The sequence below is a fragment of the Eulemur rufifrons genome, chromosome 4, assembly GCF_041146395.1.
Source record: "Eulemur rufifrons isolate Redbay chromosome 4, OSU_ERuf_1, whole genome shotgun sequence".
Classification (NCBI taxonomy): Eukaryota; Metazoa; Chordata; class Mammalia; order Primates; family Lemuridae; genus Eulemur; species Eulemur rufifrons.
This window is the reverse complement of record NC_090986.1, coordinates 77,755,880-77,780,972: the sequence shown is the minus strand read 5'-3', so window position 1 is coordinate 77,780,972 and position 25,093 is coordinate 77,755,880. Positions and strand designations below refer to the sequence as shown.

The window sequence follows — 25,093 nt, the reverse complement described above, 5'->3', positions numbered from 1 at the left end:
ACACACACACACACACACACACACACACACACACACGTTGCTTAAACTACCAGAGGAGTTCTCCCTAGCATGGGTTTGGTGCCACCAACAATCTATGGCCTCCAGCCAGAAGTGGCCCCCGCACGGCCTGCAGTTCTCCTCGCTGTCTCTAGTCACCTCTTTGAACCTCTCAGAAGTCATTTCACAGTCTTCCATCTTCTCAGGAGCCCTTCCTACCAACGCCCCACCTGCCTGCTCCAGCCCCAAGTCCCTTGCCGCTTGTTCCGGACAGGACTCCCCGGACGGCCTCCCCTCTTCCCCCTCCCAGCGGTGCAGGGTCCCGCCTACCACCCAGCTCCGCGCTGCCCGCGCTGGGGATCCGTCCCTTCCTTCCCAATCTCCAAGGACTACAGGAGACTGAATAAGAGTCCCCGGGGATATCGAGTCCTTGTCATCACTGGAAACTGAAAATGTTACTTTATTTAGAAAAAAGGTCTTTGCAAGTGTGATTAAGGGCCATGAGATGAGGGCATTATCCTGGGTTATCTGGGTGGGTCCCACAGGTCATCACCAGGGTCCCCATCAGAGGGAGGAGGAGAGGCTGTGTGGCCAGAGGCAGAGACTGGAGCGATGCGGCCACAGCCCAGGAACACCTGGAGTCACCAGACACTGGAAGAGGCAGAGTCAGACTCGCCTCTAGAGCCTTCGGAGGGAGTGTGGTCCTGCAAACTCCCTGACTTCAAACTCCTGACGTCCAGAATTGCGAGAGAGTAAATTGCTGTCGTTTTGTGGTCATTTGCTACAGCAGCCACAGGAAACTAACACAGCAACTTCATTTCGCCAGCTACTGCCCCTCCTCTACCCTTTGGTCTCTCCTGTGATATCTTTTCTCTGCCACCTTTTAACGTGGTCAAATCTCCCATTGTTAACAACAAACAACCAAAGCAACAACAGCTTTTAATAGATCACTGCTCTTACTTTCCCTGCCTTGGTGCCAAGCTTGTTGCAGCTGTGCCCACCTCCCCCGTCCCGACACCCCACACGCCACTCGCTCCTGGTCCCCTGCAGTCAGCGCCTCACTCACTGCACGGCCCCCATCTTGGCACCGGCAACTGCTGAGGCCAGTGGACACTTTCCCGCCTTATCTGTCTGTCTTGGCCACAAAACACCAAAGTTTTAACCAACTCTAGTCCAATAGCCCGGGAGCTCCCAAGGACAAGAACAGTTTCTCGTTCACTTTTGCATTCCCAGCCGGGCATGTGGTACTCGCCAAATGTTCAGTGTCTCCAGGGTCAAGGTCTAGCAGTGGTAAATGCAGAGGAGAAATAGGGTGTCGTCTGAGCACAGTCTGCCCAGGGCGCCGGAGCACAGAGGGCTCACGACCCAGATGTGTGGGAGGGTGGGCAGGGGAGCTTCCCTCACGGGGGAGCAGTGTCTGCAAAGACCTGGTGGCTGGAAAGAGCGTGGGGTATTGCAGAAGGCCAGGTCAGGGGCCAGGGCCGGTCAAGAGCTGGGAGGTGGGAAGAAGGGCCGGCGGGAATGGTGGGAGGGGAGGAGGAGGGAGGCTCTGTCCATACTGAACACTTGCGGTATCGCGGTTGGGGCCCAGCTCCAGAACGCAAAGACGAATGACTCGCAGCCTCTGCCAACCAGCAGCGCCACAGCCCAGGCCCCGACGTGGTGCACAGACGGGAAATTCGGGGCGGCGGGGCGGGGTGGTCAAAGGCACCTAAAGAGACCTTAAACCTCAGGGGCATTTGACAGGTGTTCCAGGACTTCCAGGAAAGTAACCCTCTAAGCAAACAACAGTCTCTTCTTGACGGTTTCTCTGAGAGCAACAGAGTCACAAGAAAGATGTCAGGTGGGGGCATGGAGCCATCACCTGCCTTGGGGGCAGAAACACCAGGTTTAACTCTCCAGCTAGGGGGCCTGGCAGGATCCTTCAGGCTCCGATTTCCTCAGCCGTAAAAAGCACCTGCTTGCCTAGGAGGGAGCCACATGCGCAACCGGCCTGACCCCAAAGAGACACATGGAGGGGACTTGTCCCGAGAGACGCAGAGAGCCCCAGGTTCCGTGTCTGCCTAGGCCACGGTGGGTGAGGAATTCCCCAAGAATTTATTGACTTCGAGCTTAAAAGTAACTGATTTCAACCCCACCTTGGAGTTCCCTCCCGCACAGCGGTGCCGAACGTGCTCAGCCACGTAGCCAAGAATTCAGGAGAAATCCCAGCAGACAGCGGAGGTTTGGGCTGGGGGCATTTCCACTTCTATCCCCAGAGCTGCTCTCAAAATTAAAAAAGAATTTCAGCCTTAAATTAGCCTCCTGGAGTTATGTCACTTTGAGGAGCACCAATATTCACCAATTTCACTTTCGATGTGAAAATTGAGCTGCATTGCTACCGCTTAGGGAATGTGTCCGGGAAGTGCGTGTCCTCCACGCACTGCACTTCAGAAACAGGCGACTGCTGGGGCCGCTGCCCCGACGTTTTTAAAAAGCAGGAATTGCTGCTGCCCAATCCAGGCTTGTGCCAGGGTGTGACCATCCTGAAGGCAAGCACTGGCACCTCCTCTCGGTCCCCCACACTCCACCCTGTGTCCCAGGAGATGCACGTGACCCGTGGAGGAAAAACGAGTTCCATATCCCTGGGAAAACCACACAGGGAATGAGATTACATGTTCTGCCTCATTGGCCTACGAACTCTCACAACCTGTTTTTCTGCTCTTGTTTTATAAGCATCTGTCAAAACTGTCTCCTGCCGTGACCAGCAGCAGCCCTCAGGCCTGGACATGCCTTCCAGCATTTGCCCTGCCCTGTTTGTGGAGCCCCCTGCAGACCGGTCTGTGCACCCACAAAGCTGAAACGGGTTTGTTGTTTGACGTCGGCCTAGGGGAGTTTAGGTACTTTGTCTATAAATTCATGACTACGAATCAGGCCTAAGGCTGTTAACTCGCCAAACAATTTCTTTTTGTTTTTGTTGTTTATTTATTTATTTTTAAATGGATGCGTAGTCGATGTACGTATTTCCAGGGTACACAGTACCTCTACTTTCTAAACTGGCTCCTAAGAGATTTCCCTGTCTTTCCTTATAATTCCCACTTTTATTTGAATTCCTTCCCAGAGCCTAGAATACCAGCACACAGTGGGCACACAATAAACATATGTCAGACGAATGAATCAAAGATAAAAAATATTATAAAAATACTTTAAACATTTTATTCTAACTTAAAACACAATTCATTTGCCAACATCTTGATGCAGGGCCAAAGCCTTTTCTCTGAGTGTGGCGCCCTCTTCGGGGACATGGTCTCCTTCCTTGCATACGTGGAAAGCATTAGCTACGATTTTAAATCTTAATTTCTTTAAAGCAGGATGAGATCTTAAAGACTCATGAAAAGCAATTTCGGCACAGTCTTTCCATATTTTTATTATTTTCCCCTAATCTCCCCTACACTTAATTTAAAGCAAATTTTTAAGTCGACTTGCCTTTACTCTTTCCAAATCATTCAACTTAGTTTTCAAAAAACAACTTTCTTTTTGCACTTATTACATGGGTTTACATAATATTTAATTTGTTTACATGGTATGTAATTATATGACTTAACTATCATAACGTGTCCCACAGGCACAGACCGGTTTAGGGACAAACACCGCTCAACTCGAAGGCGTGAGCGAGCTGAGAGCCGCCCGCGGTCGCCGGGCCGTGGGCACCCGCCAGGGAATGTGCCCCCGGGAGTCAGCATGGAAGAGGCTGGAACACGGAGCGGCTCCTGTAGAATGAAAATCCTGACACCAGCACGAGGCCATTCTGACGGGAACTGGCATGGAACCCACAGAAGAGAATGGGAAAAGCAGAATGAGGTCAGCTAGATGAGAGGAGGCTCCTCGCAGCACCTAGGCAAGAGATTTCCCCCGCCCCTCCCGGCCAAGAACAGTCCCTGCCTGTGAAGGAGCTGAAGTCGATATAACAGCCGCAATGAATGTGGGGTTTCTAGACCTAGAACCGGCCTGTGTTATTGGATGGCAAAGCGAACTTGTTTGCACATCACCGTGTTCTTCCGTCCATGTGTTACTCAGGCCCTGATGGAGGATGCTGGCCCCATCCGTGATCTCGTCCCAGCAACACTCCTCCTCCCGTCTCACATCGAGACCATCTTCCTAAGACCCCCACTGCTCGGGCCCTGACCCTCATGCACACATTGGTCCCAGGACATTCCCATTGTCACCATCATCACCCCTCCCTCTCAGATGCACGGGCTTGAGAAGCCAGCACCTCCTCTCCGCTGTGCCCTGGTCCACGGTGCTGCACCTCAGCCCAGATGGGCCAGGTGTTTATGATCCTGCAGACATTGTAGCTACAGCTTTCAAGGCCGTGAGTCCCCCCTGGAATGGGAGGGATGAAGACCCAGGCCACTGGGGCATGTACACGAACCGCAGGACGCAGACGTGGGTGGGATCTGCTGAGAGACCCAATCACTCTAAGGGGTCAAAGGTTTTCCAGGCCTGGGAGATGTGGCTGTGACTTGAATGAAGTTTCTGACATGACATGACCATGCTGGTCAGGAAGGGGGCCAGACGCCGAGACCCCAAAGCACACAGAAAGGGCCGTCCTAGCAGCAAACCCTGGACGTGCCCATGCAGACTCCGTTCACGGGTGCAAAGGGAGCACGGGGTCATCCGGCCTGCCCGAAGGGCATGTCCCCTTTATGGGCTGTCACACCAGATGCCGGGCAACAGGCAAACACAAAACCACAGCCTCTGTTCTGAGTCATTCTGAATCCTCTGGAGTTCGCTTAATGGGAGAATATGCGTCTAGGCCAGCACCAATCCGTGGTCTGTTCGACAGCTATACTTTTCATTATAAATTAACAAGATGACATTCACTTTCAGCGTGTGTCAGTCTCTCAGAGACCAATCACCTTGCGGGCTCTCACGAGGTTTCTGACTAATAAATCTGAAGGTCCCCCTCTCCCCGCCCCGCTCCCCGACCGTGGTAATGTCTCTGGGAGTTGTCATGCAGGCTGCGGGCCGGCCCCGGCTGGGGGCCACCCAGAACCGGGCTTCTGAGCACGCACGACGTCCACAGCTTTTCTTTAAAAGCGTCTCAGATTCTAATGTGCAGTGGAAGTTGAGAACCACTGGCTTTGTGCATCTCTCTTTCCACGATGAAGACCGAGCCCTCAGATTCTGGAACCAATGTGCACAGTCTTCTGATCTGCATCATACTAAGCACTTGGAATGTTAGTTACCACATACTGAGGGCATAACGTGTGCTCAGTACTGTTATGTACTTTCACATACAGTACCTGACAACCCAAAAACAACCCTGTAATGGTAGCTATTGTTATCCCCATTTTTAAATGTTTTCCATTTTTTTAGGCAAGAAAACAGTCTCGGAAAGGTTAAGTGACATAAACAAAATTTCCACAGCTGGTTAAGTAGGGAAGCCAGTATCTAAATCCAGTATCTGATTCCAAAAATCCAAGCTTTTTCCACGATGCTATGTTTTCTCTTGGCCTTTCGTGACCGTAGGAACTATGATTCAAATGTTGGGATTAGCAACACATTTTTCTAAAATTTCATCCGTGAAATCTGGGTTGAGAAGACTGTTCCTCTAGGGCACACGGATGCCAGGATATTTGCCTCATTCAAGAGGTCCAACTCATTTATTATCATAATCTAATTTTGCAGAACAGCAAACTAGAGGATAATTTTGAGCTAAATTGAATTTGTGTTTTAATCCAGGGGCCAGAGTTATTGATTATGTAATAATCCATTCTCTCTGCTTATTTGCATTCTTGCAAAAACAATAATTTCCCTCATTAAACCCACTCTGACCCTGATTTTTGAGCCTGAATCCAGCAAGACTCATGCACAGAATAGTGGAATTAGATGCATAAAGCATCAAAATGGAGAGAGTCCCTCTAATTGCAGAAGCAGCTCCAGGTGTGAAGAAGCCATGGCAACACCCTAACAGTGCTTATGGAGAGAAGCCACCTCTCTCCTCGCACCCCAAGACTGATGACCCTGTGACTTAGTCACCTAAGGACTGGCCCAGAGCTCCTGGTTCCATAACGACTGCTGGAGACCAAAGAATTTGGCTGAGTTATCCAAACACCCCGTCACCTGGAACCCTGATAAAATCACACATTGCTTATGAAGTTAACGTCCTGTTGTAAGCTGAAGAATTAGCCTTCAGCAGTCAAGGTCAAGGATGAATGGTGTTGGGGGACAGTGTCTTCCATAGCACACGTGCAGGAAGAGTCCCCAGAACCATGCAGATGGGCGTTTTGCTCAGCTTTACAAGTCTGTGATGATCTCTTCATTCTGGTGCTCTTAGGGTGCCCCCAGCCTGAACCCCGAAATGCCATTCCATAGAAACTACTGATAAATGCAGTGTTTAGCACTGTGCCTCAGGCATCATACGGAGGTTCATACATATTTGCTGAGTAAATGAGGGAGGTGGGGGAAGGAGGCGGTGTAGCCCCAGCACTTTGGTAGGGACTTTTTATACATGGGCTGCATTCATCTTCTGTAACATAAATCTCACAATTCCCAAATGAGGAAACTGCACCCCAGAGTACACATAGCTAGTACACGATGGGGCCAATTTTCACAGTTCTGTCCAACCTCAAGCCTCACCCATTTTCATTGGACCTCTTGTCTGTCTAGAATGGTGGCTCCAACCTATGCTCAACTCTCCTCCCCATGTAAGGTCTGTGCCAAGAGCATTCAGCGAGAAAAAGAAAAGTCTGACAACAAGTGATCCTGGGAAAACTGGATATCCGCATTTAAAAGAATAAAGTTGACCTTTACCTTATACCACACACTAAAATTAATTCAAAATGGATCAAAGACCTAAAAGTAAGATCTGAAACTATGAAACTCTTAAAAGAAAACAAAGGGCAAAAGCTTCATGACATTGGCTTTGGCAGTAATTTCTGGGTATGACACCAAAAGAAAAATTAAATGGGACTGCATCAAAATTACAAACTTGTGTGTATCAAGGGATACTACCTATAACAGAGTGAAGAGACAACCCACAAAATGGGAACAGTATTGCCAAATCAACTGTATGCTAAGGGATTGATATCCAGAATTTATAAAGAACTACAACTCAACAACAAAAAGCCCCAAACAATTCAATTAAAACACAGACTAAGAACTTGAACAGCCATTTCTTTGGAGATAATAAGAACATGAAAAGATGCTTACCCACTAGTCATTAGGGAAATGAAATCAAATCACAAGGAGATAACACTTCACATCTATTACGATGGTTACTATAAAAAAAAAAAAACCCAGAAAATAACAAGCGTTGGCAAGAATGTAGAGAAACTAGAACAACGGTGCATTGTTGATAGGGATGTAAAAGGGTGCAGCCACCGTGGAAACCAGTTTAGCTGTTTCTCAACAAGTTAAACATAGAACTCCATGTGATCCAGCAGTGCCCAGGTCTATACTCGCAAGACCTGAAGTCAGGGGCTCAGACAGACACTTGCACACCAATGTTCACAGCAGTGTCAGTCACAATTGTCAAACGGCGGAAACAACCCCAAATGTCCATTAATGGGTGAACGGGTAAACAAAGTATGTTATATACATATTATTCAGCCTTAAGAAGAAAGGAAATTCCGGCACCTGCTACAACATGGATGAACCCTGAAAATAAGTGCAGTTAGATGGAAAAGGACAAATACTGCATAATTCCCACCTATATGAGACACCTAGAGCCGTCAAGTTCAGAGATAAAAACATTGTCAATGTACCCACTGTCACTTAACTGGACACTTAAAATGGCTAAAGTGGTACTTTTTAAGTTATTTCACAATAAAAAAAATCTTTTGCTAAGGACAGCTATGTTAAAGGCTTGGACACCAAAGGTGTATCTGTTTAAAACCTGGATCTGCTGCTTTCCAGCTTGAGTAGCTCTGAGAAAATGACTTGACCTCTAAAGAGCCTTGGATTCTTCTTTGATAAAATGAGGATCTCACTACCTCACAGATGTCGAGACTAACATTAAAAGCAGCTAAATGCCCAAGCACAGGGCCCATCAAACAGCAGGGCTATCACTCAAAAACAGTGGGTTGTTTTTTTGGCAGCTCTGCAGACAGAACAGAAAGGTAATAAGTAATCGCAGAAAACATGAAAGAAGAGAGATGGAAAAAGCTTTAAAATGTTAACACGCGGCACCAGGTAACAAGGGAACTTGAAAAAAGAGGTTGGGGGCAGCCTTGGCTTTTCAGTAGTTCATGAAAAACTCTTGGATATAGAGGATTTCATTTACTGCAAGCTCGATATGAAGAGTGTGATACGGATTCTCAGAAAAGAGAATGCAACCTTGGAGCCCCATCGGCAGGCTGGTCCACCTGTTACTGTGCTTATTCTAAGAACACTCTTTCAGAGATGTGAATAAATAAGAGTGCTTCTAGGATACGGCTCCCAAGAATGATGAAGTCTTCAAAAGCCGTAAGATACAAAGATCAGTCTTCAGAACAGAAGGCTCACTGGGAGAATGATGGATGGACTAAAAATAATGGCAACATAAATAATTCAAGTTACTCAGCAGTGGAAGAGGCTTTAAGTACTCAAGTGCGGGTTGGCTAACCCCTCGTGAGACAGAGTTTACAGGAGCAATGACTACACTGGAAGGGAGGGCGCAGTAGAAATAGCAACCTTTAAGGTATTTAACTTCTACCTAATTGTCAAAGTTGAAAGTTAATATTCAAAATGGAGGCAGAAGAAATTAACAAAGTTATAGAAGCTATGGAAAAAAACCCATAAATCAGAATGATCTAAACTTTGAAATGAGATGACCAGAGAAAAGAAAGATTGGATCAAGAGACTGTAGAACTCAGAAAACAATACAAAATAAAAGCAGAAAAACTGGAAATAAACTAGAAAAAAAAAATGAGTAGATATAAAAGATAATTTCTTAGTAAAATTAGATGGAAAAGAACAAATTAAAAAAGAAAAATTAGAAAAATAGGTTAAAAGGATTTGTGTAATAGAGAATACAGGTAAAGAAGAACTAATGTACATATTTTAAGAGTCACTAAAGGAGAAATTCAAAGCAATGGAACAGAACAAATACCAATAACCTTAATTCACAAAAACTCTGAATTAAAAAAAATGACTTGAACCTAAATATTGAAAGATTACAGTGTTTCCTTGGGAAAAAGTAATTACGACTTTTACAATTACAATACTGAGATTTATTCCAAACATACGGAGTGGAGAGAGATCAGTTCTGTAGGAGTGAGCGCTCCAAGTGCCCAAGTTGTGTTTGCTAAATGTCATTTCCCATTAAAATGAACCAGAAGCCCTGGGAGAATTGGCTGATTCTAGGTTCACAGCAGGTGTACAAGGTGCTCTTGGAATATTTTATCACAGAGGGCAGGAAAGATACCACAGTCAACTGGGACCATGACCAAAGAAGGGAAACTTGCCATTTGGTAACGATGACAACCGCAATGGACTGAAGACATTAAATACGTCTGAATCCACAAGTTTATAATGATAATACTGATGGGGGCAATGATAAAATTAATAAACTAGTTTTTGACATTTTAAAAAAAGGTACTTACCATCTAAGATTCTATGTTTCTAAATTAAAACTTTGGATTTTTCAAAAGACATGCTACCACATAAAGATAAATGCAAGCTATGGGCGAAACACAGGCACATGGAAAGTGCTGTTCTACACGCACACAATGCTGTTCTAGGGGAAATCTCTTTTGTTACCTCTTTGAATAACAACAATAGTAACTTGAGCAAAAGTAGTAACACAATTTCCAAAGTGTCTACTTCTAATTTGCAAATACATTTTAGGCAAAAACGGAAAAAAAAAAAAACACACTTAAAAACCCACAAGCACAAATAAACCAACTTTAATAGATATTATTTTGTATTTATATAGCGCCTTCTTCAAGAACCTTAAATGCTTTACAGACATTATCTCTAATTAATCCCCACAACAACCCTGTGAGGTAGGTATTACTCCCATTTTACAAGACAGGGAGACTGAAGCACAGAGAGGTTAAGTGACTTGCCCAAGGTCACACAGTTAAGTTCACTGAAGAGCCAGGACCTGAGCGCTTTAGCCTCCCGGCTCCCAGCCAAATACCTCATGAGAGAACCTTTAATAAAAAGTATCTTTAAAGAAAGTATCAAGAGTAGTATGTTATGAAAATGAGGTCTTTCTACTGCCATCAAGGAAAGAAAAAAACCCTATACTGATGGTTAGAGGCCACAAGACCCATATAGTACATTTCCTTCTTTCCCTTTTTCCCAAAGCCTCCTGGTTCCCGTCTTAACTAATCTTCCAAAGGTAAAGTTTCCAAGACAGAAGCCACGTGGCTTAGAAGTGGGACTTAATTTAGAATATTTACTTTTAGTCACGATAATTTATAGAAATTTTTATTCCAATATACAAAATATGGGACAGTCATCCCAACAAACATATACATAGTTACAAAGCAATCAGCCGCCATCTACAACTTACACCTGCCCCTCGCTCAGTCACAGTCAACCAGCACACAACCTCACAATGCTTGCTTTATGGGTCACTTTGCTTACTTACTAGACCTGTATTTTTTTCTCCCAAACCCTGAACCTATATGTTTTAAAAGTATACTGAGTTTCTGATAAGCTTCAAAACATTTTACTTAGATCCAGCTGCACTAAGAGTAAAAAGTAAATTTAAAACCATCACCCCACAGTCCCTCCCCTGACAAATCATACTATAAGTACAGTGTAGATGTGAACAAAGTGTGCAACTACCATGGAACTCAATACAAACGCTAGCACTTGCTTCAATATGAAATTGAACTTGGCTTTTACTGCGTGGTTTTTTAAAATGCAAAAATATAAAAAAAACACAACATAGTATTTCAATGCTGTACCTTTATGCAAATGACTTCATCTATCTTTCTTAAACATGCTGTGGTCTAGCTGATGTTAATTGAAACGACTCAGCTTCACTTTACTCTTTTTCTCTGTACTGAAAGCTGAAAAAAATACAGCTTTAAATTCCAAAACAATTTGGTTTAAGCCTTCAAAATAAAAAAGTGTACATCCACTTCTACTGCTCTGACTTTGCCCACATTCTTGGTTGGGATTCTCTGTGCAGTGTTGGCAGACCAGGCAGGCTATGTATAATTTGTACAAAACAACTCCAGCCAGGGTAAGGCTTCAGAAACTGGTTCTTAAAAAGCAATTTGTCAACATATTTTTGATATTTAGTACAAATACCAAATATTATAATTTTCTCCCAGCACATCTGTTTAAGCAGCCCAGTTAGCTAAATGACCCTGTTAAAGATCTGTTTATGAAATGAATAGGTGAAGTCATTTCCTGAGCTAAAAGATACAGATAAAAATGTTAATAATAGCAGCAGACAAAAAATATTCTTTTTTGTTGTTTGTTTTCCATAGTTAACAGTTTTAGCAAAATAACAGAATATTTTAAAAAATTACTGCCTCAAAAAGAGTTTGATAGAGAACATCAAAGGCCTGATTGCTATTATTCTGAATATAATTCTCAGTTATTTCTGCAAGTTACATTCGGCCACTGTCAGCTAACTTACTGGTGCATGGAAAAATGTCAATTGCAATGGTTTACATACATTTTACATTAAATATATTACTTCTTAAAACCCCCAACAGAATGAAGTCTTAAATACAAATTTTAATTTCTAAATACTCTTCCAGTAAGATTTCTAAAGGCAGCGGGGAAAAAGACTTGTTTTTTGTATTACTGGTCTACTTCATTAAAATTTAATCTTCAAAGGGGTTTTTAGCTTGCTATCCAGGTTGCTAGGATTATGACGACCATATTACTTTTTTCCAGAGTAAAAAATGACATTTGAAAATAACATACCTGCTATGACATATATTTTCCAAGCATGGCCTCAACTTAAAATTTTGAATACTAAAGAATTCTAAAGATTGGTATATCATCACTGCATCAGAATTTCTTTTATTATTCCAACTACTACAGGGAACTTTTTGATAGTTTTTTATTTTACTGAAATTAAAGCTCAATACATAACTGACTTATAAACTATAGTAAAAGGACAAATATTTAGCCAGAGATATCAGTTCCTCCTGAAAAAGAATATTCACCTCCTCTCATTGCAATTTTTCAAGGTATCTTACCAATTTTAGATAGAATTTAAAATTCACCATAAAAATAGAACAAACAAAAGGACTAGTTAAACTGACATAAACTAATAAAAATATGCTCAAATTTACTGACAGAATCATGGGCACTTCATACAATACTTAGACTCTACCAGTTTTAAGTAAAATAAATAAGGAAAAAGTTATAATTACAAAGCCAGTCTTTCCCCTTGGGGAAACAAAAAGCCACTTTTGACCAATTGTTCCCTGCATATACATATACTGTATATTATTATAAGCTTCTTCAGAGAAGCAAAACATATTTGTCTTCCTGACACTGGATTATCTAGCATCTGTTAGTTTTTTACATCAGGAAGGCAACTGCAAGTGTTGGGCCCAAAAGTATTTCTGGTTTACTCTTGAAAAGACCACTAAATATGCTCTTATGCATGACTGAACACAGACGAATTTATGCAGTGTGTTCAATATCACCTCCTTAAATTATCAATACAAGCTAGCACAGATTCCGATTCCTTCTACTGCACCCCCAAGGCATTCAAATCATTATTGGTGCAATTAATAAAGAGAAAATGCGTGTCAATAACTGGAAGGCTGTTTTACAAGAGGAGCTGGTATCTCTGCTTTCACCTCCTTGTCATATGGAACCGCACAGACAGCATGATACCTGAGCAAATAAATCGACTACCATGATCGGAAGGGCTTGTTCATCCATCGTCTTTGCTTCATTGTGTGCAAAGTGTGCTACTGCCCCCTGAGCTTCCTGCATTTCTCTTTTCTTGAAAAAACAGTGCTTGATCCTTTCCAAAATAACCAGAGAAGAAATGAGGCAGAAAGTATCTCTTCATCGTGATTCCCCCTCAGTCCCGAGACTGGTAGAAAAGGATGTAACCAGACTCAGAGTTCTTGGAGATGTCTGATGTCAACCCGTAGAATTCTTCAATAGCTTGTGCATCTATTTTCTGTGAGGCAAAATGTAAGCATCAGTATATAAATGAGCTCTGCACAACCAGAACAGCTTAAATCAAAACGATGACAATACCAAGTATTGGTGAGAACGTGAGGCAAAAGGAACTCTCATGGATGGCTGGTGGGAATGTAAAATGAAACTGACAATTTAGAAACGTTTGGCAGGATTTTCTGAAGCTGAACATAAAACTACAGATCCAGCAATTCTGCTTCTCTGTATAGGCTGAACTATATGAAACCACTAGTTAACAACCATTTTGGACCTACAAAATACAATTTCCAATGCTCCAACTTGATATACACCCAAGGAAAATGAGCCTACATACATGTCCAGCAACAGAAATACAGGATGATCAAGGCATTTTTATTCACAGTAGTCAATACTTGACAAAAAGTCAAATCTTTAACTTGGTATATTCATACAATAGAAAATTACAAAGCAATAAAAAAGAACTACTACTACTACAGGTAACAAGAATGAATCTCACAAATATCCTGGTAAGTGAAAAAAGCCAGACACAAAATAAATTATATGAGTCCATTTACATTCAAGCGTAGGCAAAATTATTCAAAATGATAAATGTCCAAATGGAGGATGGAGGGTAGAGGTGAGGAGAGCTGAGGGTACCAGCAAGGGGAACAAGCACCTGTCGGGTGGTGCAAATGCCCTACACATCTGCATCTGGACGGTAGTGTGTGTATATGTGTGCGTTGGGGTGGGGAGGTGTAAACGCGTGTAAAAATTCAAGCTGTTTAAGATTTGTGTACTTTACTATCTGTATGTTTTTACTATATAGCTCAATTAAGTCTTCTAAATAACAAACACTGTTGAAAGCTTTCCCTTGTTTTATTCTAGTTGTGTAAGTGTTAGTTGGCCACTCAGGTGTTGGGCTTGCACGTGAGGGAGTGAGAAGTAGGAATTAGACCACTAGCTATTAAAGACCCAGACATCTGTCTAATGTTCATCACTAATCATATATGAATGAGAAACCATGAGAAAAAAATGAAGAGCAACATACACACACACACACACAGCCTTAAAGAAAAGTAAGAAATTAAGAAAACTACTTACTTCTACAATGTCGTCATCGAACAACAACCAAAAATCATGACTCTTAACTATTGCAATATAATGGCCTCGATTGGGACCACTAAAACAAAGAAACAAAACAAAGAAATGTTAATTTTATACAATGTTTCTTAATATTGCTCTTTCATGTCCTAAATCTCATGTTTTATAAAGAAACTGAAACAGATAAAAATACTCCTTGCCTATTCTTTCCAAAAAAAGATAAAGCTACGCTTTCTTTTTTTATTTGATTAGGCATTCAATTTTAAAGTCAAATAATTAGTACTTTAACTGTGAGAGATATAACCAGTATTCCATTTATATAAAGCTATGCTACTGAAATTTTTTTATTTTTATAATAATTTTCAAACTTGCTTCTATAGAAGAAATAAATTTTTCTAGCTTTCTTGGAAGGGTAGTTGAGTTAAACTACAAAATGATGCATAAAGAATTATTTCTTTCTTTTCTCTCTCTCTTTCTCTTTCTTTCAAGACAGAGTATAGCTCTGTTGCCTGGGCTAAAGTGCAGTGGCATCATCATAGCTCACTGCAACCTCAAACTCATGGGCTCAGGGAACTCTCCTGCCTCAGCCTCCCAAGTAGCTGGGACTACAGGTGCACACCAACATGCCCGGCCAATTTTTCTATTTTTTGTAGAGATGGGGTCTCGCTCTTGCTGAGGCTGATCTCTCAGAATCCTGGCCTCAAGCAATCCTGCCGCCTCGACTCCCAAAGTGCTAGGATTATATGCATGAACCACCACGCCCAGCACCATATAGAATTATTTCTAAATCTCATTCCCTTGACAATTGTTTTTCTCCTTGAACAAAGATCCAACATGATGCTTGTAATAGGCAAAGATAGCAAATCCATGGTTCTGAAATCAATCCTGAACTTCATAAACATCTTTAAAAGTAAACGACCTTTGCTCAATGGTAAGTTATTATTAGTGCTATTGTTAAGTGCCTAATTCTTAACACCATTATAACTATCATTATGACTGCCTCTGCATGTCATTTTAAGCAAACCTCAAAGACAAAAATCTAAATATGCATAAAAATAAAGGCATTATTTCTTTTAAAAGACATTCTTTCATTTATAAAAGAACATAACAAAGATTTTAACCTCTCCCAGTTTAAGTACGATTCAATATAAAGGCTTACATGTAATTTTTTAGTTAAATTGTAATTCTATAATTGATATAGAATTGGAAATTATTTTCAACACAAATTATTCTCTGTGGTGAACACTATTTTAAAAGTAGCAACCAAGGATTAGAATAAGCTACCTCCTACAATGCCTCGTGTTTCTCAGATCCTTTGATCCTGTAGGTGAGATAAATATCTTAGCTGACAGTATGACACAAACAAGTGTACTTTCTTTTACTACAGAGGATGACACTGCAAAACTTTTTTTTAATGAAAGTATAAGAAAATAAAATAGTAGAACAAAGTCTATGTTCTACATTTCCTTAGGATTCACCTGAAGGGTCTTATGTTTGATGGAGAGAGGTTAGGAAATGAGAAAAAAATATTAAGGGGTGAAATAAAAATCACAAAAAGGTTGAGGAACACAGGGTGGAAGGGAAGGAGGTGGGTAGTTTCAGGACTGGAAAAAGGTAACTTTTTCCTTTGGCAAAGAGCTAGTATGAAGAACAGCAGACAGAAGTTAATTTCACAAACTAATACTGATCTGAGAGATGAGGGGCCAAGACTAATAAATGCACACCTAAGGAAGTTGTTAGGGATTTGCATTCTGAACACCAATGTGAGCAAAACACTGTGCTGGTTGCTGTGGAGATGAGAGAGCCACGAACAACTTCCTGCCCTGAACACACTTCAGTACAGTAGATAACTACTCCAAAAGCACAGTCCAAGGCAGAATACGATATACAAGTGCAGCCACAAGGAAAGACTTCACCCAGTGAAGAGAGGAGGTGGAAGGGAGAGGGCCGAGGAATCAGGAAAGGTGGAGTCAGGGCCCCATCGAGTTTCAAGGTGATCAGTCAGCAAACACGTGCTGGAAGTCTGTATGTGCCAGGCACTGGGGTAGAGAAGGAGTAAGTTGACAGCTACTTGCTCACGGCACTGACGTGCTAAAAATGAGAGTTCTCAACAGTTGAAGGATGCAGGTAAATGTAAACCCTCCATACTCTAATATAAAACCATATCTACAAATAAGTCTGATGGAAAAATATTTAAAAATATTATTAGCCTTTTATCAATGAGCATATTATTTCCTGTTTTAAGAAGTGCCTGTTTTCATAAGGAAAAAAGACATACAATCTGATAAATATAATAGGAAGGCAGTAAGTTAGGGCCAGCAATGAGCAGCTAGCATTTATGTGAATACAGAGGAACAGCACCGCATGGAGACTGAGGCTGGACAGAAGAGCATGAGACAGACTTCCAGAGAGGAGGGACAGGAAGGCATGAGGCAATGACTAAGATAGGAAGAAGAGTAAGGAATTGGGGTGGGGGCAGGGTTCCAACCAGGAATGAATTCCCACTGAAAATAGCCAGAGTTGTGAGGAAAGTCAATAAGCATCTCCATGCAATTTCCTGCAGCAATTCCGACAGAGGGGACTCAACAGAGAGGATTCGGATAGTTGGCAAGAAAAGTGAGAACATGCTTTAAATAACTGGTGCTCACGTTGGGAGGAGAAGCAAGTGAAGCCAAGGAAAGGGTTAAAGAGGTAGAGACTGGCTGCTATGGGGGAAAAGGTAGGGGTCATTTAAAAGGAGACCGGAGAAGGGAGGGGGCCAGGCTGTGATCTGAATCAGGAATCTCAGAGCTTAAGACCTTTGAGTAGAAGAATCTCAAAAGATATACCATAATCTTAGTAGAGTAAGACTGTCACTAAATTTGAAGAGGCTAAAGAATGGTACAATTAGGGTGTTAGAGGGTAATGTCATTACTATATTTTTGTTATTAAAACAGTAGCAGTAGTTAAGTGATTTACATTTCCCTTTGAATACTAACAATGCAACGAGGTGGTTATTTTTATTTACATTTTCTGGAAGAGAAAACTGAAGATTTTTCAGGAAGCTGTGTATTAAGTCACACTGCCCACAAATGACAGAAATGCTACTGAGACCCGGGTTTCTCTGACTCTTAAAACCTCTGGTCTGAATCACCACGTCGGGGTTCTCTAAGTGATCTGATACCGTCTGACTCCTCTCAGATGTCATTGTCCTTACTTTAGAGGCAGAATGCTCCAAAAGTAGAAAAGAAAGATTCCTGCTGAGGACAGAAGACAGGGAGTCCAGACTGGCCCAGGCAGTGGAGGAGAGGACAGGATGACATTACAGAGCACCTACTCCCTCCCAGCTGTCCCTGCATTTTCTGAGAGCCGGGAGTAGAGCTAAAGATGAGAAAGCTGGGATTTTTTTATTGGGATATAACAGGCTGTTAGTACAAGCTTTCCAAAACCAAGGGAAAGAAGATGAGCGCCCTATTTTAAAATCATTAAGGAATTCTAAGCAGTCAATGAAGATTGTAAGTTACAAATATAACTTTTGATTATATGATGTTCTTTCAGTTTGAGAATTTTTTGTCACTTTATAAATTAACTTATATATGTTCATACAGAGAAGACATGCATACCATGTTGGCAAAGAGGATGAGAATGAGATAAGCACACTAAACCGGCTAATTAGAAATGATAAACACACATACTAGTAAAATCAGAACACTGATCTTTGAAGATTATTTTCAAAGCCATTTTAAAAGCTTTTCACTGCCATGAATATAGAACATATCCAATTAACCTAAGAAATGATTTATTTTGCAAAATTTATTTAGGCAGCATTTTAACCAACAACCCTGCCCCCCAACACACACACAAAGGAAAAGAAAAACTAACAGACCTTAAAGTTTTAGGAAATCAGATAGTACTCTTAGAGTTAATATTTAAATGATAACAGTAAAAACTGAGGCAACAATATTTTAATATACAAAAATTTTAAGGAAAAAATGATAAAATACATATCTAAAAAATCCACTTTGAAATAAACTTGAGCATAAAGAATTTCTAAGAGCTCTACATGTGAATCACTCGTGAACATCCTGAAAGTGCACTGCTCTACTAACCTAGAAATTTCACTACTATGTCCCCAGACTTGCAATTACCTTCCACAGTGAACCACAACAGCAACAAGGTCATACATTCTGTCTGGATTGGTTGCATCGCCTGAAGTGTTAAATAGACGAAGTTCTAAAGGAAAAACTACCCGGTAAGAAAGTTTTGTATATCGATGAAGCTGATCCATATATTTAAATCTCTTCAGGTGTAGAGCTAGAATCATGGGCAGTTTTTTAACTTTCATCCTATTAAAAATAAAGATGAAAACAAAATTTCACAAAAGACATCTACCACGTCCCTGAATTATCAAACCTTATAGTATCCAATTAACAGATAGTTAATGGTCAGCTTTAATACCCCATTACTGCCCAGTTTTGCATATTTCTACCAATTATTTTTATATGGCAAAGCAACATTCTGAACATCTGAAGACCACCCCTCCCCCAATTACCCCCACACCACACATAACAAGAAGCAGCATTCGATATGGCTCCAAAACAGAAGGAACTGTGTTTTCAAACACAGATCCCTTACAATAAGGCTAAATGCATGTGATGCCCACGAGTGGTGGAGGAAAAATGGGTTTCTTGAAGCTGCCACTTCCTTTGGACTTGAGTGTCAACTGAAATCTGTTTGTTCTATCAATCTATGCAATGCAAGAACAGACTAATAGGAGACCAACATAAGAAAAGCACTAAAGACCACTTAACTAAGGGTGTTTGCCAGAGGTAAGAAATAACCCTATATTAAGAATGATGACTACATATATCCTGGGAAGGGACCAAAATAACCTGGAAACTTAGGAGTGAAGTTTTTAATTGTAAAACACAGGCAGTTCATATTCTAAATAATCTTTATTATGCCCTTAAATATTTCTCCCTGAGATTGCCTTTGCACTCCTACTTCACCCAAAATAGTCTATTCTTCTTTTAAAGGATCAGCTCAAATGTCACACCCTCTGGCACAAATAACTGCTCTCTTCAATTCCCCATCAGCACCTTACAGGTTCATTTTATATATGTCAAGCTTATTACCTGGTTAAAAAAAAAAAAAATTAGGTGATTATGGGTCTTTTCTTCTAAGCTCTGAACTCTTAACAAGTAGAAACCATTTCTTTCATTTTTATTTCTCCACTATTATAGCAACATGCCTGGCATATGACAGACACTTGCCAAGTGTTGAAGAACTAAAGTTTATATGGGTACAATGAAACAAAATATGTTTCATAATTTAGAAAAATAAAATATACTAAGCCACTGCCTCTAAAACGGTAAAAAAAAATGTCATTTTATAGCATTATACTAAATCTGCATTGCATTCCACAGATCTTAAATGTGGCAGGTAGTTTATTATTCCCAAAATATTTACTATTCAACTAACTTGGGCTTTGAAAAACATTAACTGAAGAAAAGGTAAACACCTAGTCATTCCTGGAAAGCAATCCAGCAATACAAATTAAAAGCCTTTATGATTTTTGTCTCAGTAATCCTATTTCTAGAAATATAAATTAAATGTATCATCTCAAATACATCACCTATGAGAAAACTCTACTTGTAGTTATATTACATTGACTATGCCTTCAGGGATCATTTCTATAGTTCAGAAAATACTAACAACAGTAAATGTTGAAATAAATTACAATACAAACATATCAGTTATTATACAACTTAAAACAATGCTGATGAAAGTTTCTAAGTGGCATGATAAAATACTTATAAGTAAAAAAGTCAAGATATAAAATTATACATACAATTCAACTATTAAATATCAGATCTTTAATTAAACCCATGTAGCACTGTTAAAACAAAATCTTTATAAAACAAGGTATCCTTTGAAAATTTCCAGTGGAATATAAATGTAAAAGAATAATTTTCTCAGTATAAAACAAGTATCAGTACTAGATGGCAGTCAGGTTAAGAAGAGGAAAGAGAATGGATATGGGAAAAATGTGCTTTTAGAAATTAACAAGGGGTGGGAGTGGAGAGTCCAAATGGAGAAAAGAGAAAACAAATCTACATAACAGAGGATAAAATATGTTTGATCAGATATAACACATGAAGAATAGGGATCCTAGCAGGCAGAGTCCTCCCACAGGAGAACTGTTGGCTACCATAGAGAAACAAATGCCCATGGAAATAAACATGAGACTGTCAAACAAAAATATGTGCAGAGCCATATTTTAATGATGATGAAAGACTAGTTTATAAAATTTCCCACATAGTGAAGTGTTTCCAGAAGAAAAAGAGAAAACTGCTTGCACATACATGTAAGGAGAATGAAATTCATTATGTATATTTTGCAGCAGAAGGAAGAAAAAAGTAGTTGATTTCCTGATCAAAATACTGATTCCAACAATACACCAAAGAAGTTATAGGATTCTGGTTTTCCTTCCATTCACACTTGTATAGAAAGATTACATTAGGAAGCTCTTGATCATTGCTGTTCTACTATTCCAATAATATTGGACCAGTGGAAACAAATGGGCAAGGTAAAGAAGCTGGATACATGGGTTCTGCATAAATTAAACAGGCATCAGAAGAGAAGTCGTCTGAGAGCTTGCCTTTCTTTGCTGTCACGACATAAAGGTGAACAATTTCTACACTGTATTGTTACCTGTGATGAAAACCAGATACTTTTTGACAATCAGAAGCATTCAGCACAATGGTTGGATAAAGGTGAAAGGTCAAAACACAGTCTAAACTGAATATTCATCAAAAAAAGTTGACGGTATCTGTCTGGTGGCCCAGTGCTGGTATTATCCAGTCCAGCCTCATGAAACCTGGTCAATCAATTACAGTGGATGTCTACCACAACCAGTCGGATGAAATGATGAGGATGCTTGAGATTAAGCAGCCGAGACTGGTCAATAGAGACAGGCCAATCCTTTGCAAGACAACACTCAACCTGCTCAAACTACAGGTTGTCACACAAACAACGCTGCTCAAACTACAGAGGCTGGACTTGGAAACTCTCTGTCATCCACTGTATTCATCAGACCTCCCACCAACTTGACTACCACTTCTTCCAGGCTTTGGATCACTTCTTACAAGGAAAAATACTCAATTCTCAACAAGCTGTGAAAAACGTCTTTTGCAATTTCATTGCCACTCACTGTCTAGGCTTCTTCGCTGCTGGCATAAAAAAGCTACTGTTAAGATGGCAAAACTGTGTTGACAGTTTAGGTGCACACTTTGATTAATTATACTGCTTCTTGTTTGAGATATAATAAACTATACTTTTGATTAGAAATCAGACATTTCATATTTAATGACCTAATATATACAGCTCAATAGGCATGCTATATAAAAGGAGTCTATGTGCAAACAAATTCTGGAAAAGATTAAAAAAAAGTTAATTTCTTCTATTCTATGAGTCTTCTTAGAGTCTACAATATAAAGCATAAATATCTAAGAGAAAATTTTATTATACAGCAAATTTATTTGCTCATGGAATACTTATTTTGTGACACATTTATTACCATTTCCAGAAATCATTTTTCACTGTTCCTAGATCGAATCTTCTATGAAGTGTTTTTATATTAATGCAAACATGGACATATGAGTTACAAACTTCAAGTACATATTTTTACTGTGGTCAAAAAAATAAAATTTATAATTGTAATCATTTAAGTGTACAATAAGGTAGTGTTAACTATATGAACATTATTGTACAACAAATCTCTAGAATTTTTTCATCTTCCCAAACTGAAACTCTGTACCCATTGAAAAACTATCCCCATTAACCTAACCCTCCCTCCAGCCCCTGTGACCATCACTCTACTTTGTGTTTCTAAAAGTTTGACTACTGTAGATAGCACATGTAAGTGGAATCATGCACTATTTGTGTTTTTTGGCTGGCTTATTTCATTTAACATAATTTCTTCAAAATTCATGCATGTTGTGCATATGACAGGATTTCCTTCTGTTTAAAGGCTGAATAATATTCCACTGAATGCATATACTACGTTTTTTTTATCCATTCATCTATACACAGACACTTGAGGTGCTTCCACCTCTTGGCATTGTGAATAATGCTGCAATGAACATAGGCGTGCAAACATCTCTTCAAGATCCTGCTTTCAATTCTTTTGGATACATACCCAAAAGTAGGAATACTGAATCATATGATAATTCTCTTTTTAATATTTTAAGGAACCTTCATACTGTTTTCCACAGCAGCTGCACGATTTTACATTCCTGCCAATGGTATACAAGGCTTCAAATTTTTCCATATTCTTGCCAACACTTGTTATTTTGCTTTTCTGATAGTGGTCATCCTAACAGATATGAGGTGATATCTCATGTGGTTTTGATTTGCATTTCTCTAATGATTAGTGCTGTTGAGCATTTTTTCATATGCATGTTGGCCATTTGTATACCCTCTATGGAGAATGTCTATTAGAGTCTTCTGCCCATTTTTAAACTGAATAATTATTTTGTTTTTGTTAAGCAGTTCTTTATATTTCTGGATATTAATCTCTTATAAGATAATAGTGTGCCAATACTTTCTACTGTTCCATAGGCTGCCTCTTCACTTGCTGTTTCCGTTGCTTTGTGGAGGTTTTTAAGTCTGATGCAGTCCTGTCTGTTTTTGTTTTTGTTGCCCGTGCTTTTGAATTTATCTCCAAGAAATCACTGCCTAATCCAGTGTCATGAGGCTTTTCTTCTATGTTTTCTTCTATGAGTTTCATAGTTTCAGGTTTTACTTTTAGGTCTTTAATCCATTTTCAGCTAATTTTTGTATATGATGTTAGGTAAGGGTCCAACTTTATTCTTTTGCATGTGAATATTCAGTTTTCCCGACATTGTTTGTTGAAGAGATTATACTTTCCCCATTGTGTATTCTTGGCACCACTGAAGATCAGTTGACTATGTCTGTGTGGGTTTATTTCTGGGCTCTCTATTTTGTCCCACTGGTCTGCATGTGTTTAGGCTAGTACTATACCATTTTAATTACTGTAGTTTTTTAATATATTTTGAAATCAAGAAGTGTGATGCCTCCAGCTTTGTTCTTCTCTCGGGAGGTTGCATTGTTCCTTGGAGTCTTTCATGGTTCCATATGAATTTTAGGATTTTTTTTTTTTTTATTTCTGCAAAAAATGCCACTGAGATTTTGACAGGGATTGCACTAAATTTGTAGATTGCTTTGGGAAGTATGGACATTTTAACATTAAATCTTCCAACACATGAACACAGGATGTCTTTCCATTTATTTGTATCTTCTTTAATGTCTTTCAGCAGTATTTATTAGTTTTCTGTGTACACGTCTTTCACCTTGTTGGTTGAATTAAATTTAAGTATTTGATTACTTTTGATGCTATTATAATAAACAGGATGTTTTCTTAATTGTCTTTTAGGATCAGTTAATTCTTGGTGTATAGAAATACAACTGATTTTTGTGTGATTTTGTATCCTGAAACTTTGCTGAATATGTTTATTAGTTCTAACAGTTTTTGTGTGGAATCTATAGGGTTTTCTAAATACAAGATCATGCCTTCTGGGAAAGGAGATAATTTTACTTCTTTCTTTTCAATTTGGATAGATGCCTTTTATTTCATTTTCTTGCCTAATTACTCCAAGACTTTCAGTAGTATGCTGAATAGAAGTGGTGAGAGTGAGCATCCTTGATTTGTTCCTGATCTTAGGAGAAGCAGCTTTCAGTTTTTCACTGCTGAGTATGACATTTGCTGTGGGCTTTTCATAAATGGCCTTTATTATGTTGAGGTAATTTCCTTCCATTCCTAGTTTGCTGAGTGTTTTTTATCACAAAACTGTGTTGAATTTTATCAAATGCTTTTTTGCATTCACTGAGATGATCATTGGGTTTTGCCCTTCATCCAGATTGAAACCTTTTAAAGTCAAATTGTTTTTTGTTTTCTTAGGAAGTACTATGGTCTGTATATGCAACATAAGCTTATTCTGTTATTCTGAGATTAGAAACTAAAGACTTTTAAAGATGGTAGGAACCTTAGAAGTGGACTAATCCAAAAGAGGCTGAAAGAGAGTAAATGACTTACCCAATAGCACACAGTAAATTATCAGGGGGTTCACACTAGATCCTAGTGAGAAATAATTTCTGCACAATCGTCTTTTCAGGAACTCATGCACAATTTAGCCTACAAAAAGATGCTAAAAAATGTCCAAAAATACATGGATACGGGGGTGGGGGGGCATATATATATACACAAAAGTGTTCATCAAAGCACTGTTTATAATAGTGAAAGAAGAAACCTAAATTGTTTGGTTTAGAGAATTGGTATATACATGGTATGTCTATACAAAAAATTACTATGCAGCACCTCCTGAGAATGATGTAAAAATATATTTTCATTGACACGGCCATGATTTATTAAGTGAAAAAACTGCAAAACTATATACAAAGTTTGACCCACTTTAGGGATTATGTGTGTACATACGCACACACTTAAAATCTAAGATATAGGCCAGGCGCGGTGGCTCACGCCTATAAGCCTAGCACTCTGGGAGGCCAAGGTGGGAGGATTGCTCAAGGTCAGGAGTTCGAGACCAGCCTGAGCAAGAGTAAGACCCCATCTCTAGTAAAAAAATCGAAAGAAATTAACCAGACAACTAAAAATATATAGAAAAAAGTTAGCCGGGCATGGTGGCACATGCCTGTAGTCCCAGCTACTCAGGAGGCTGAGGCAGCAGGATTGCTTGAGCCCAGGAGTTTGAGGTTGCTGTGAGCTAGGCTGACGCCACGGCACTCTAACCCAGGCAACAGAGTAAGACTGTCTCAAAAAAAATAAAAATAAAAAAATAAAAAATCTAGGATATATATAAAATGTTAGCAATGCTTTTATAGTGATTCTTAATTGATTTCTACTCCTCTGTATTTT

General features: G+C 39.9%; 1 protein-coding gene across 1 annotated transcript in view; it reads right to left on the bottom strand.

Moving 5' to 3' along the window:
* Positions 1 to 12,065: 12,065 nt before the first annotated feature.
* The window catches only part of USP12 (ubiquitin specific peptidase 12), an 81,442-nt gene continuing 68,414 nt past the window's right edge, over positions 12,066 to 25,093 (bottom strand). Inside the window, exons 7-9 of the mRNA XM_069467414.1 lie at positions 18,285 to 18,482; positions 14,158 to 14,236; positions 12,066 to 13,078 (exon numbers count right to left, since the gene is read on the bottom strand). Of these exons, the coding sequence (XP_069323515.1) occupies positions 12,977 to 13,078; positions 14,158 to 14,236; positions 18,285 to 18,482 (379 nt within the window). The 3' untranslated portion in view covers positions 12,066 to 12,976. The remainder of the gene's footprint in view (positions 13,079 to 14,157; positions 14,237 to 18,284; positions 18,483 to 25,093) is intronic.